We start from the raw sequence: 13,254 nt of genomic DNA on the forward strand, positions 1-13,254 counted from the left end.
TAAAACAGCTAATACAGGAATAAAATGTAACCTGCTTAAAAAAAAAAAATAACAAAACAAAACCCAACTTCTTTGTATCTGAGGTTCTTTCAACGATAAGCTCTGATTCACACCAACACAGTGTAATACTTCTGAAGTCATCACTTGGATTCATGCTCAACAAATCTGCATTTTGACCACTGTTGTTAACCAGTGGATTTAAAATTTGATTCAAATTTGAACAGGCTTCCTTCATGAGGATGAGAAAAACAGGAATAACCAGCTAGACACTCAACCAACCTGTAATGAGCCTTTGTAGATTCTCTAAAAACACAAAAGCAATCACCAAGGTACTGAAATTAAATGTAAGCTTCAGAAAAGCTCAAGGATGCTTGTTCCATTTTTACTTGTATTTGAGGAAATTGTTGTATTTCTGCAGGAAAGAAACAGTCTACAGCTGTCAGGTGATTTTTTTTTTTTTTTTTTTTTTTTTTCTTCCTCCCCAGGAGGCTTAGATTTCATCTGAAACACCTGCCAAAACAAAAGTCAGCAATCACAAACTAAAGTGCCCTGGACAGCTTAGGTTTTACCACTAGAATAAGATACCCTCGTTCATAGATACAGCATTAACTTATATCATGAGAAAACCTGCCTTTGCACATAGAAGACTACTTCCAATATTCCTGTGGAAAGGGCAATTGCCATTTTTATTTTTTTTTTCTTTTCTCTAACGTCAGGAACTTAAAGAACTGCATCACAGCTCTTTTTGAAAGGAAAACACACAGAAAAACAATTGTAGTTTCAGTGGAGGCAATTCCCAGGCCTAGCCAAAGAGTACTTTGAGAAGCAATTTACTACAGGTACACAGAGTTTTCTCCAACTCGACCTTCAACCATCTGTCCTAACTCCCCACTCCTCCTCTACAAAAGCTTTATAACCTCTGGAGCCCAGTTCCAGTGAGAAAAGACTCCTATCCAGGTAATAAATGCAGAACAAAACCTAGCACAGCTACAACATTACTGCTGACCCTGCGGCCACATCATCCCAACCTATGTATGAGGTAGTACTTTTCTTTGGAGCCTAACCAGTCAAATAGGAACAAGCACTATTCTCCCTAATGTAGCAGCTGTCTGCCAATGCAGTGCCAAGCTCCATAGTTTTATCTCCTCTTCAGAGCACACTACTAATGCAAAACCAGCAACAGCTGCTTGAAAAAAAACTACATAAGCACACTTGTATTACAACTGCATCTTAAAGGCCACAGTCTGGCATATTCAGTGACGTTCTCTAGTCCGCAAAGTGGCAATGACTCTTAGCTTCTCTTTGTACTGGGACTAGTGGTTATTACCCAAAAGGAACATGAAGGGTATCCTGAGTACTTCTTACAGTGAGAGGTGGAATTTAAAAAAAGTTAAAATATTAAGAACTCTAGTCCAAATCCAAAAAGGGCTGGGAGAGGAATTCAGCTCCTCAGGGAACTGAGGAAACCAGATTGTCTTTATGCATACAGGCCATTTGGTAATGAGGGGCTCTGCTTTCTCTCTCTTCAAAAGGACAGATCTTCCCCTTCAAGGAGGTTGTTGCAACATATGCATGTATTATAATTTTATAGCTTACACTCATAAACCTTCTGGTTTCTTATGAGATGGCTTGAAATGGAGAAACATGCTCTGGATAGTCCATGCTCTGTAGACTCCCAAGGATCAAAAAGAAATAGACTGCCATGACTGAAACAAAAAGGAAACATCAAAAAGAGTTGAACAGTATTAGAACTCATACTGCTTGTAAAATGAAGCATTAGGATCAGAAAAAGCACTACAAGACTTAAACAAGGTCCCTGGATGTAAGCAATAATCTTAGTAAGCAATAATCAATGCTGAGGATGAATGACTGAGCTTCTCTGACAAAGTATTTGAGGCTTTTTTATTTGTCTCCATGATCAGTTTCTATTTATTAACAAAATATAGAGTCTATATTGTCTCCTGTTAGCAGTGCAACTTGAACAGATCCCAGGAAGCTTCCTCATTGCTTCCAAGACTGCATTTTTCATTCAGCTGAAGTGCACAAGAATTTCATCCAGGTGGGTGGATTCCTGAATGGGAACGTTTTAACAGGAAAGGAATCCTGTTCTGTTCAGCTCCAGAACAGTGATTGCCAACAGAAAAGCACTGACATTTTCTTGAAAAACTCTGATAGCCCTTTCTGCCCTTGGGAACACACTCTCAGAGGAGTACATGTAATTAAAACAGCCTTCCCAGGCTGTTAGCTGGAATAGGATCTCCAAACAGTCCCAACTCTTTTTTCCAAAGAACTTCTCTGGAACAAACTGTGGATAAAATAAACAATGCTCTACAGAGTATCAGCTGCATTCCAGTGTCCGAGCCAGATCCCTTCAGAGAAAAAGTAAAAAGAAAGCTGCTTGATCGTCAGAGAGTATAGCACTGCTGAAACAGCTAGAAGATATATATATATGGGAGTTTTTTTAACCTTTAGCTGTAAAGGGGTACACTCACAAAATGCTAATCACAGCTCAAAATTGCTTCTGTGGCCTTACACAACTAGTGATGATGCAGTGTGCAACTGACAGGCATTAGTAATGAAAAAGATAACAAAAACCCACCCAGGTGCTTCTGCGCTAAAGAAGCCAAGCACTTAAGCCTTCATAGTAAGCCTGGACCTCACTGTCAAGTGAGTCTCTCCAGTCTACAGAATATTGGATAAAATCACAGCTGCAGAATCATAATTCATGAATATAATTCACAAGGAAAACTGAAAATCCATTTACATTTATTAGGAGATGGTTGTGCACAATGTCTCATCTTATTCAAAAAGTCTACAAATAGAGTTTAACACTTCTGATTGCAAGCAAATGTTTGTTCAATGTTCTTAGGTAAGGCCAATTTAGCGCCTTGTTACACTTTCAAGATTTAATATACATTTGTCAGTTCTTTACTTTCCTCTGGTAACAGTCCCACTGAATAGTAAGGAGAGTTCACTAAGACACTTTATAACAGCAGCTGAACTTGGGTTACACAAATTCAGTTTTGGAATATGCTTCAAATGTAAATTATTCTAGGTAATTTTCCATTTTAAGATCTTAAAACAACACTGTCAAAGGCTTTCCTCCCTCCCCCCGCACTCATACTACCACCACTGAACTTGTGGTCTGTAGAGTATGTCCAAGAATCTCAAAGCACTTCAGAAAGGAGGGTACCATTTCAAACAGTGGTATGCTTGGGCTGAAACCCTACTTATAAATGAACATATTTTTTTATTCGTCTTATGTTTACAAAAGGACAAGCGGCAAACTAAATCAATCCTATCCTGGCCTCAGTCCCACCTCTGACTGCCTGTAATTTTCTCACATGTAATCCTACCACTGATTCAGGAGTTCTGTTTAATTACAATGCTCACAGCTGAGTTACCTCTCTGGAAAGGTGAGCATCTGCTAGTCAATTATTTTCAGATGGAAGCACCGGTCAAATTTTACGTCTGTAACAATCTGGAGAATCACTTGATTGGAGAGTCACTACCATAACTAATGTGATTTGATAATGCACTTGATCCCATATTGGTTTAAGAAGTGTAATAGACTTGATATGCATTTCTCTACATTCTCTCAGAGCTGAAACTACATAGCTATCATGAAGAAATTCCAGTTTTGCCTTAAGCGGAACCTTTTACAACATTATTTTAACTTACTATTTTGATTTAGAGCACTAATTTTAAGAAAGATTTTCAGTTTGCAGTTCTTACTGAATAAGTGAGCGGCAAACATGAAAATATATGTACAAGTGTTAGTATACTACAGAATGCTGTACTTCCTTCTTAAAAATGTCCTTAATAAAGCATTAGGCATGTCAAACAAACTTTTGTAAACAAAAGATAAATTACTCATGTTCTGCTCTGATTATAGCCAGATACATATTCTCATAAAATAAACATTCTCTTGTCATTTTCCATGGCCCACATATCCATATATATATATGAGGTAAACCACTTAAAATCATCCATAATGTATAAACCTCAGTACTCAACAGGAACCTCAGAAAAAAATGTAACCAAGTAAGATGTCAATATCAAGAAGTGACACTTTGTTCCACTGCAAAGTGAAACCAATTTATTTGTGCTAAATGAATGGAAAGAATGTATTGAGAATACATTTCTTTTATACATTGTACCGGCTTAGGCTGCTAAAGAAGCATTCATTAGTGCCATGTTGTGCTACTTTCTTGTACTGTTTCTACCAAGCAATACAACATTTTGGCTGTTACGCCAATATATTCCTATATGCTCATATCTTACTTTTTAACAGACTTTTGAACATTTAAAATACCTGTTCAAACTTTGCTTCAGGGGAATCACAATTAATATATTTTAACAAGGGAAAAAATATCATCAGCTGTTCTCTACAATCACATTGCCTTCTGCAGCAAAAAAATAAAATCAAAGAGCACACTTTAATTAGCTATCAGTAACCTGTGGGCAGGACCACACTTACCAAACTTAATTGTGACAGATCACACAGTATGGGCAGCTTACAGGTTAACGTAAATGTCAAGTGAAATCATCAAATCTTAAGGTCCACGAATTCTACATTCCACAGACTCCAACAAGCCAGTTCCCTCACTGTAAAATTCAGACTGTACCATACATTTGAGGTGCTTGTAACAGAAGTATGGATGTGTCCTGTGTGCTGAATTAAGCTTATTTACTACACAGTAAAGTATGTGTCTTCGGCACTGATTAGAGTGTCTGACTCACTTTTGCACTAGAAGCTGTTATGAAACATAGTGCTGATTTTCCATAAGCTTGGTAAACACTGTCATGTTTCAGAATTTATCATAGAGCCCATCATGCCTTTAGTTTTCTGCAAATTGTCATGAAAAAATATAAAAAGGTATCCCTTTAATTTTACAAACCTAAAAGCCAGGAAAATGAAGCTTTGGAGCCAAGCAAAACGACATAATGCCGTATTACCAAACAGAGTAGCAAATGTTCCAGCCAGAGAATGGACATACATGTAGTTCAAGTAAACACCGATGGAAAACTTTGTTAAGTTAGTGTTGTAGACCCACAACACTGGCTGCATTTTATACAAACGTTTACAACACAATTAACAGTGAAGCCTATATAACCTCAGTGCAAATAAGTCAAATCCAAATATGCCAAGTAAGCCTTTGGCTTTTAGTAAACTGCTCCATGTTATGAGTCCACTTCTGACATACAGACTGCTGAGCACATGCACTAAGGCTGAGAGGAGGGATGCACTGAATGTTGAAAAGTGGCTGACTGCGATGCTGCGGATTGGACCGTAGGTTGCACAGGTGGTGGAGGTGGTGGCGGAGGTGGCTGCACTGGGGTCTGCGTGTTTGGAGAAGGAGGAGGAGTGGGACGTTTAAATTTGTCAGGGCTGTTACTTCTTCGTGGTGAAGGCCTCTGCAGAACAAATATTGAAATTATGTTTAACACACTCCTGAACAACATTAGGTGCAAGTCCTCTAATCAATTTATTGAGCTTGGTAAAGGAAAAAACAAAACAAAACAACGAAAAACAACGAACAAAAAAAAACCTGAACAATTCCATGGGAAGAATCCATTTCAGAACATTGCAAGAATCACAATACAACTGTTACATAAAATAAATGCTACTCTGAAACAAAATAGCAAAAGAATGGGGAAGTACTTCTGACAACAAATGGAACGTCCATTCCTTCCTGTCAGCTTGCAGGAAAGGAACATAAGACATATGTCCTGAAGATACGTTCACCTATGATGACCAGCAACCTAAAAAGAAATGAGAGATGAAGCAGAGACATCACCTCCCAGTTGTGTTTGGGCAACCAGTAGGTGCTGATGAACTTTTTTATGCTGCTGGCATATGAAGTCCAACTATGTGGCACCTGAGCATGGGTGGAAGTATTTCAAATGCCAAGAAGTCTGCCCAGAGTCTCTAGCTTTCTGAAAGACTTTTAGCCTGCACTGTGGAGCAAGACCAAAACATAATACAAATTGTTCTTTGGAGAACAAAAAAAGATTACAACCCTTTGAGCTGCAGGAGTAAAGCAGTTATAGAGAGCTCCCCTCAACAGAAACCACAGATTTTCAACAACCTGCACATTTAAACACAAAGATATAAAACCCACTTTATCTTTACAAACCAGTGGCAGGGGGAGGGGAATCTTCGTTAATGTTAGCAATGTAAAAATATAAACTACACTGCACAGCACTAATTTCTGTGCTTTTGAAACCAAAACACTCACTACTTACCTACAGTTAGCATTAATCAAGAACCTTATGGCATGACAAACCACCTGCCCACAATTAGTGATCAACCACAGACGATCAGCTCTGGGGACAAGCATGATTACAGTGCTATACAAAATGTACTACAAGTAAAGACAATTTGTTCTCTAATGGAGATTAAAAAAAAAGTCAAGAATCAAACTGCAGTTTTGTCAAATAATGTATATAACATCTATTTTTCTGTGCAACTGTGCACAACACATTAATGTTCTATGTGAAAAGCCAAGAGATTCTTGACAACTGATTGATGTCTCTGAAACATTTAAAATCATTTATTGCATTTGCATACATCTAATAATACGAAGAGATCCAGTTTCAGTACTGACACAAAGCCAAGAGCCACTTATCAAAACCTTTCTCAAAACAGTTAATATTTTGTCCCGAAGATCTTTTTTATAGTGACTCAATGTGACACCAACTAATTTACAGTTTCAGAAGGAGTACTATTTCACAAAGACTGAACAGAACAAATTCTTTGAAAGACCTATTTATAAAATTAGGTTCCACATTTTCCAGAAGCATAAAGATCTTCTTGTGACTAACTCACATGACACACAGCAGTGGGCTGAACCCAGACCAGGATTTTACCTTCCTGCTGAACTCCAGCTTCCCTCCTGTTCTAACCACTAGTGTAGAGTTCCCACCAATCTTTGCTCAATGAAATCAACAATTATTTTTGCCCATTCACCTAAGCAATTTTAGAAGCAACCATATTTTAGCTTTCTACTAAAAGTGCTATTGAAACATGTTTTCACATCTGAGAATGACAAGTATATGTAAAAACCTCGTAGGATATTTACATACTACCATACCTGTTGAGAAAAATAAAATGGTCTCGATACAACAACTATGAGGTATTTTGCTAAATAGTTAATATTTAGGCTCTGTTTGCTCATTGAGGTCCACAAATATTTAGAATTTACATGATTAAGCAGAAATGCATCAAACATCACAGGTAAAAAGAAATCATTCCAGCTGAAAGGAGAAATTGCCCTAACAAATGTTTATATTAACTTTCTTCTTTGCCAATGAGAACAGAAAATAAGAATTAACTGCCTGTTACAGTGACATGATGGTAGCATTGTGTGTCATCCTGAAGAAAACCTGAGCTTGGAGCAACCTCAGATGACTCATCCGTCAGATGGTGGAGACTAGGAGAAAAATGAAAGCAATGTTTTTACTTCCTGGGATAGGCTTAGTAGTTTAGAACATCACTTCTCACACCCTGCCTGCTGAGCCATAAGATGATACCTATTTACTGTCCTTAAGATGATAATACATCCTATTCTTTTGCAGAAAATAAGGTTCTCCAAAAAGAATCAGTTTCTGAGGGGTGAAGAGGAAAATCAGGATTGAAGAAAGCAGCAAGAGATATCTTGGAGTAAGGAGACAAAAACAAACATTTACAAAATGTTTTGTAAAAAAGCTTAAGGACAAGCAATTATAACTTTCAGAAAACAAACTGACAAGTATTGACTATTTTAAATACTTACTGTAATACCATGGGATGGTCCCATATGTTGTACATGGAGGCCTGGGGAATTGTAGTAAGACATTCCAGCTCTAGTCAGTGAAGTTGGTGGTGTGAAACCAACTGTGTGACTTGCATATGACAGACCTAAAAATGGTTAAAATGAGGTAACATCAACATTCTTGTTTATATTACAAACCAAAGTGTGAAGGCTTTTTAAATTTTTTAGTTCTGAATAAATGACAGGTTAAGAAATGGTAACTGCCACCAGATTAGACATCTAAAAATATTCATTGAACTGAAAAGTGTGATGCAGAATTAATTTCTTCTCCTGTAGTAAACTATGATATGTTACAAAACATACATTACACAAGGTTAAACCCGATTTTTCACTTAACATAAACGATATAAGGCTCCCTTGGTAGCTTGGTTTTAGTCTACAAGCATTTCCATCCAGCCTTCTCCTCAGAGGAAATGGCTCCCTGAACACATACAGTCTGAAGAAGCAGAGAGGTGGTGTCTAGAGAAGCCATCTAGCACTGGGGCGCTACAAGTTTCCACAAAGAAACTGGATGTAGGTGGCTCCTGCAAGGCATACCAGATCCACACCCAGGCTTCCCTCTGTTTTGCCTCAGTGTTTATAGGCAGGGACCCAAAGATCTTTGGGGCTGTGAAGTTAAAACATGCTGGGATTAGTTGCTAGCTGGACTAGGCTAGCAATTAACATTCAAAATTACAATTCCTTTTATCCACATTAAGGAAAGCGTAGTATTCAAAAGTGCAAATATCTAATTTTTCCACCTAAATATTTCCTTTCTCTAAGAACTAATTTATAATAATGCAGGTAAACAGAAACAGCAACTGCTAAGTGTTCAAAATTCAGACCTTGAAGTGTTCTCAACATTTTGAGTATTGCTCAAAACAGCACGTTTTCAAAACCTCTAGCTCATTATTGCTTTCTGATAAAAATGTCAGTAAGGTAGGAGACAAGACTTTTCTCAGCTTAGTTCAGTATTAGACACTAGCAACTGCTTTGGAGAATTATGACCAAGAAAAATGTCTAAATGTGTATTAAACTTCTACAGCAGCACACTGGATTTAACAGTTTTCACACTTCAAAACTAAATCAATGCAAAACAGTGTCACTACAGCTTCAGTACGCACCAACCCCCAGCTTTGTCCTTACCTACATATATCTGTGTTTCTGCCTACAACTGATGAGACAAGATCTTGGAGGGTGGGGGGAAAACCAAGCCTTAGATCACTAATAAAGTCATCTAAGAAAACATACTCCCCTTGCTTCCTTCAATTCAAAGTGTGATTCTGCTATACCTATAATGTATACCAGGTGCAAATTACAAGTGACTCCAATATAATCACTGTCCCTTTAGAGCAGTTAAACAATGCAGCTTAACAAAATTAATCCGCTTTTTGACTACACAATCCAATTGTATGTACAGCACATGTTTTATTAATAATTGTTTTTGTAAGTGCAAGGACAGAAACAAGATAACGTTCAGATAGATTACAATCTGTTGCAAGTCAGAGACAAGAGCCCAAAGCAGTAAAAGGCAGAAAACACACTGTAAATCGCCTTTGCAACACTACAATTTTTACACTGCTTTGGGATAAACCAGCTCCAAAAGTTTTACAAATGCAAGTCTATATAGCAGTCAAAGAAGCAATAACAGAGTACTGCATGTACATCCAAGGTAGCTTATCTCTGCAGCCCAAAATCTCTATCTAGCCCAGCTGAAGAAGCAAAGCATAAACAGTTTATCTACACTAAAGACTAACTGGTAATTAGAGTAATTAATTGCCAGCTGCCTAGAGTAGCAATACTTCCACAATCTTCGAAGTTCCATGAACTGTGCTAGAAAACTCAGCAGTATCTCAGCTTGAAAGAGTCCTCAAAAGCAGCATCTCAAGCCACGCAAGCACAAAGGACTCCGAGGTTCAGGAACCAGAATCTGGCCCATTAAACCTGACCGGCTATCCATATGAAATGATAGCATTTCTAACTGGTTTCAAATTCTGTTTCTACAAATTCAGGAACATCATTTCCCAAAATAAATCTGACAAGTCATATGATTACTAGATGCAAAATACAACTGTTGTATTATTCTGTGCTGACACTTTTGACAGTGTCTTACTGTACTACTTCATGTATCGAGTAGTCTCAAACCCTATGTTTTCACCCTTTACTGCATTCATGTATCCCAGACAGCTGTACAAAATTCCCAACTGATCTCATCAGTTCTCTTAAAAGCTACTGCTTCTATTTTTCTGAAGTCTGAAACTTCCCAACCGTGGATATCAATTTATCAGATGTGAATAATAATGTAGCTGCCTGTACAAAAGTGCTAGCCAGGAACCTTTACTATACCAACATTATCAAAATTGTGAACTCTGTTAGAAACTATCATTTCAGCTGTGTTATTTTTAACTCTGCTTCAGACTGTGTTTCAGCTTTGTGTTTGATCTTTTTTCCTTTGTCTGTGGGATGTAATTTCCACTAGAACACAGCACTGTTCTATCAACTATTGATGGGAAGTAAAGTCCACAGGCAACAAGGAATGTGCCTCAGTCCCAGCGTAGGAACACACCAACAGAGGAATCTTGCACTGACACATCAGCATCTAAACTGGGTCCATTTCTAGGTAATCTAGCATGCAAGCCTATAAGTGACCAGATAATATTTCCTACATGTAGCTTTAATTATAACCACTGCGTGGACTGCAGATACAATGTGCAGTTGAATACTGTATTATTATGAAGGCTGCACAGGTATAACCATCAGCGTCCACAGTAGTTACTCCAGAACAGTGGTTAGCACGACCACATTTCTGTATGTGCAGTTACAGGAAAAAGAAAACATGTATCATTTTCTTGGCAACATACCTTGCAGAACATCAAAATAATGCTCATCTCTAACAATGTAACATGGTTTATGGCCATCGCTAGTTTTTACACGTGCTTACTCCACATGCAACACCTGGATGAAAACTATTTGGAGTCCTTCTGAAAAACTAAAGTCAATCTTGAAAATTACAGTTTAAATAAATTTTATATGTTCTAGCAGACCTGCGCAATAGAACATCTCAATCCCACTGTGCAGAATGTGTCAATACAAAGCACATCTCATTTGCCCTTACTGTAGGACTCTGTCCAACAGGTTCTAAAGGTGAACCTGGGAAAGCAGGACATGTGGGATTCACTTCGTTATGTACAAGTGAATTTGTGATAGCCATACAACATCCACGGCCAACAACTTCCAATGAATGTGCAAGAGCAATTCTAAGGGATTTTAAATTTCAGTCAGTAAATGTGTTAGTAACAAAAATACATTTCCTTTAAACAAAAATATATATATATTAAGTAATTAAAAACTCAGAAAAGGTTAGCTTGCCTTTATTATACAAAGTACTAGACACAGGAATTCTTGATTTTATAGTAATTTATAGTAATAGTAAATAGAAGTAAAAAAACCATTTCTCTACTAAAGAGAAATGGAAATTGACTTTTTTCTAAACACATTTTAAGATTAGACTTCTATAAGAAGTTTTGATTCAGAGCACAATAGCATCCTTATTACTAGTTCATCACCAAACTCTAGAAATCTGTTTGAACTATGCAACCTGTTGAGCAACTTCGGGGAAGGGGAAGGCAGGCGGAGGAAGAAAGAAAGAAGAGAGTAGGAGAGAAAGAAAAGAAATAAAACTTCCAAGTGATAGCTACTTAACTGACCTTTAATATCTGTTCACAGCGCAAAACAGAACCATCCGAAAACATGCTGCACTAGAAGACATCTAAGGCAAAACTATTCTTACATTTATGATTTTTTTTTTTCCGCCAGACTAGCTTTGAAAGGCTACTGACCTAAATACATTAATAGGGCACATTACTATGTGATGCATACAATAATTTTAGAAACTGCGTTAAATATTTACCAGGTGATATAGGTCTGCTAGAACTTGGTGAGGGTGTATAAGGGATAGGACTGGACACAGTGCGAGGTCTTAATCCTTGTGCAGACATCTCATTAAAATATCTGACAAAAAAAGGTAAAGAATGATTAGATCAAACCTTTTAAAATGTGCCATGTTTTAAATGTTTCACTATGTTTTTTTCAATTCCCATAAAAATCACATTAGATTAATGAAGGAACAGTGACCTTTAAGAAGTCATGACAGGAACTCTCATCATTGTTGAAGGTTCAGATACTAGCTTAACTTCCAATGGAAAAAGCTGGACTTATCTTAATCATTTGCAGCTAAAATTGTACAAGTTGTGTATGATTACAATAGTACATATTAAGGCCAGAGGTATAAATCATGTCATCTGATCTGACTTAAACTACATTCTTGCAGTTTACACATCATTTCTACATTGAACTATTCAATAGCTTGTCTGGCTGAAGTCTATCTTCTGAGAAAGGCATTCAGCACTAATCTGAAATCATGAAAAGGGGGGCAAAAAAAGGAATCATTAAAATATTGATATTTTATTCCAATAGCTTATCAGCCTCACACTTAAAAACATAGTCTGTTCCCTACTTTAATACCTCTGGTGTATACGTTTAGCCATTTGCTCATCATGCTCATCTCATCACTGGAAGGGAGACATTTTGAATCGTGGACTTTCTCCCACCAAACGCACTTCTAGGTTGTGTTGCAAGACACCTCCCACACTTCACTGTGATAAACTGAACAGATCAGAACCTCAGGCAAGGCATTTTTCCCCACCTGTAATAATTCCAGTGGTATTTATTTGAACTTTACTCTCTGAATACAGTGAAACTTCATAGCCATCAAGTGCTTTCTACAAGAAGATAAAAATCACATCAATTGCTCCTAGTTGCCACTTACGGTTTTTTTCTCAAAAGTAATTTTATGTATTTTTTTCTACAGCACTAGGCTAGCAGCTTTGCGGTTGACTTGCTTATGCAAGACTCTCCACGTAGGTTTTTCAGTCATTGCCTAGATTAGAGGCTCCCCTACTTGCCGTCTCCTGCACATATGGTTGCAAATCAGTGCACCTGGGTTTATATTATTACATTTAACTGTATTTTATTTACTGTACTCAGTAAAGCAGCAGGCAAAATTAGCTATCTAACAGCCCTCTGACTCTTACTTGCCTCCCCTTTTACCACTATCTTCTCAGAAATTCTTAGTAGCTACGTATATTTCCTGATCACAGAAAAAAACCCCACAACATAAAGCAGCATTAAAAATACTCCTATTCGGTGGAACTCACAATGATGACTACTTCAAGGTCTGTGAGCCATTTCATAAACTATTTGAAACATATTTTGAAACCGCATCTTATTTTTCAAACCACGATATTCAGTTACTAAGCCACACCACTTAACACAGGCATTAAACTGCAGTGATATCAAAGTTGGTTGAAATTTGGGTGGATCAGGTAATACAAGTGGCTGTAATAGAGAACAACACAAAATTATCAAACTGGCAAGTTAAAGTTTAATAAAATTTAAG

The 13,254-nt window shown here is 37.4% G+C and overlaps 1 protein-coding gene across 2 annotated transcripts in view; it reads right to left on the minus strand.

Annotated features, from left to right (window-relative positions):
• Window positions 1-1,083: 1,083 nt before the first annotated feature.
• The window catches only part of CCDC6 (coiled-coil domain containing 6), a 50,385-nt gene continuing 38,214 nt past the window's right edge, over window positions 1,084-13,254 (minus strand). The window contains exons 7-9 of one of the 2 annotated variants that reach the window (XM_030488905.1): window positions 11,707-11,807; window positions 7,779-7,903; window positions 1,084-5,418 (exon numbers count right to left, since the gene is read on the minus strand). In XM_030488905.1, the coding sequence (XP_030344765.1) occupies window positions 5,227-5,418; window positions 7,779-7,903; window positions 11,707-11,807 (418 nt within the window). In that variant the 3' untranslated portion in view covers window positions 1,084-5,226. Of the gene's footprint in view, window positions 5,419-5,465; window positions 7,437-7,778; window positions 7,904-11,706; window positions 11,808-13,254 lie in introns of those variants that run through there. The other variant, XM_030488906.1, reaches the window with a different exon arrangement.

This window comes from Strigops habroptila, chromosome 5 (assembly GCF_004027225.2).
Source record: "Strigops habroptila isolate Jane chromosome 5, bStrHab1.2.pri, whole genome shotgun sequence".
NCBI lineage: Eukaryota > Metazoa > Chordata > Aves > Psittaciformes > Psittacidae > Strigops > Strigops habroptila.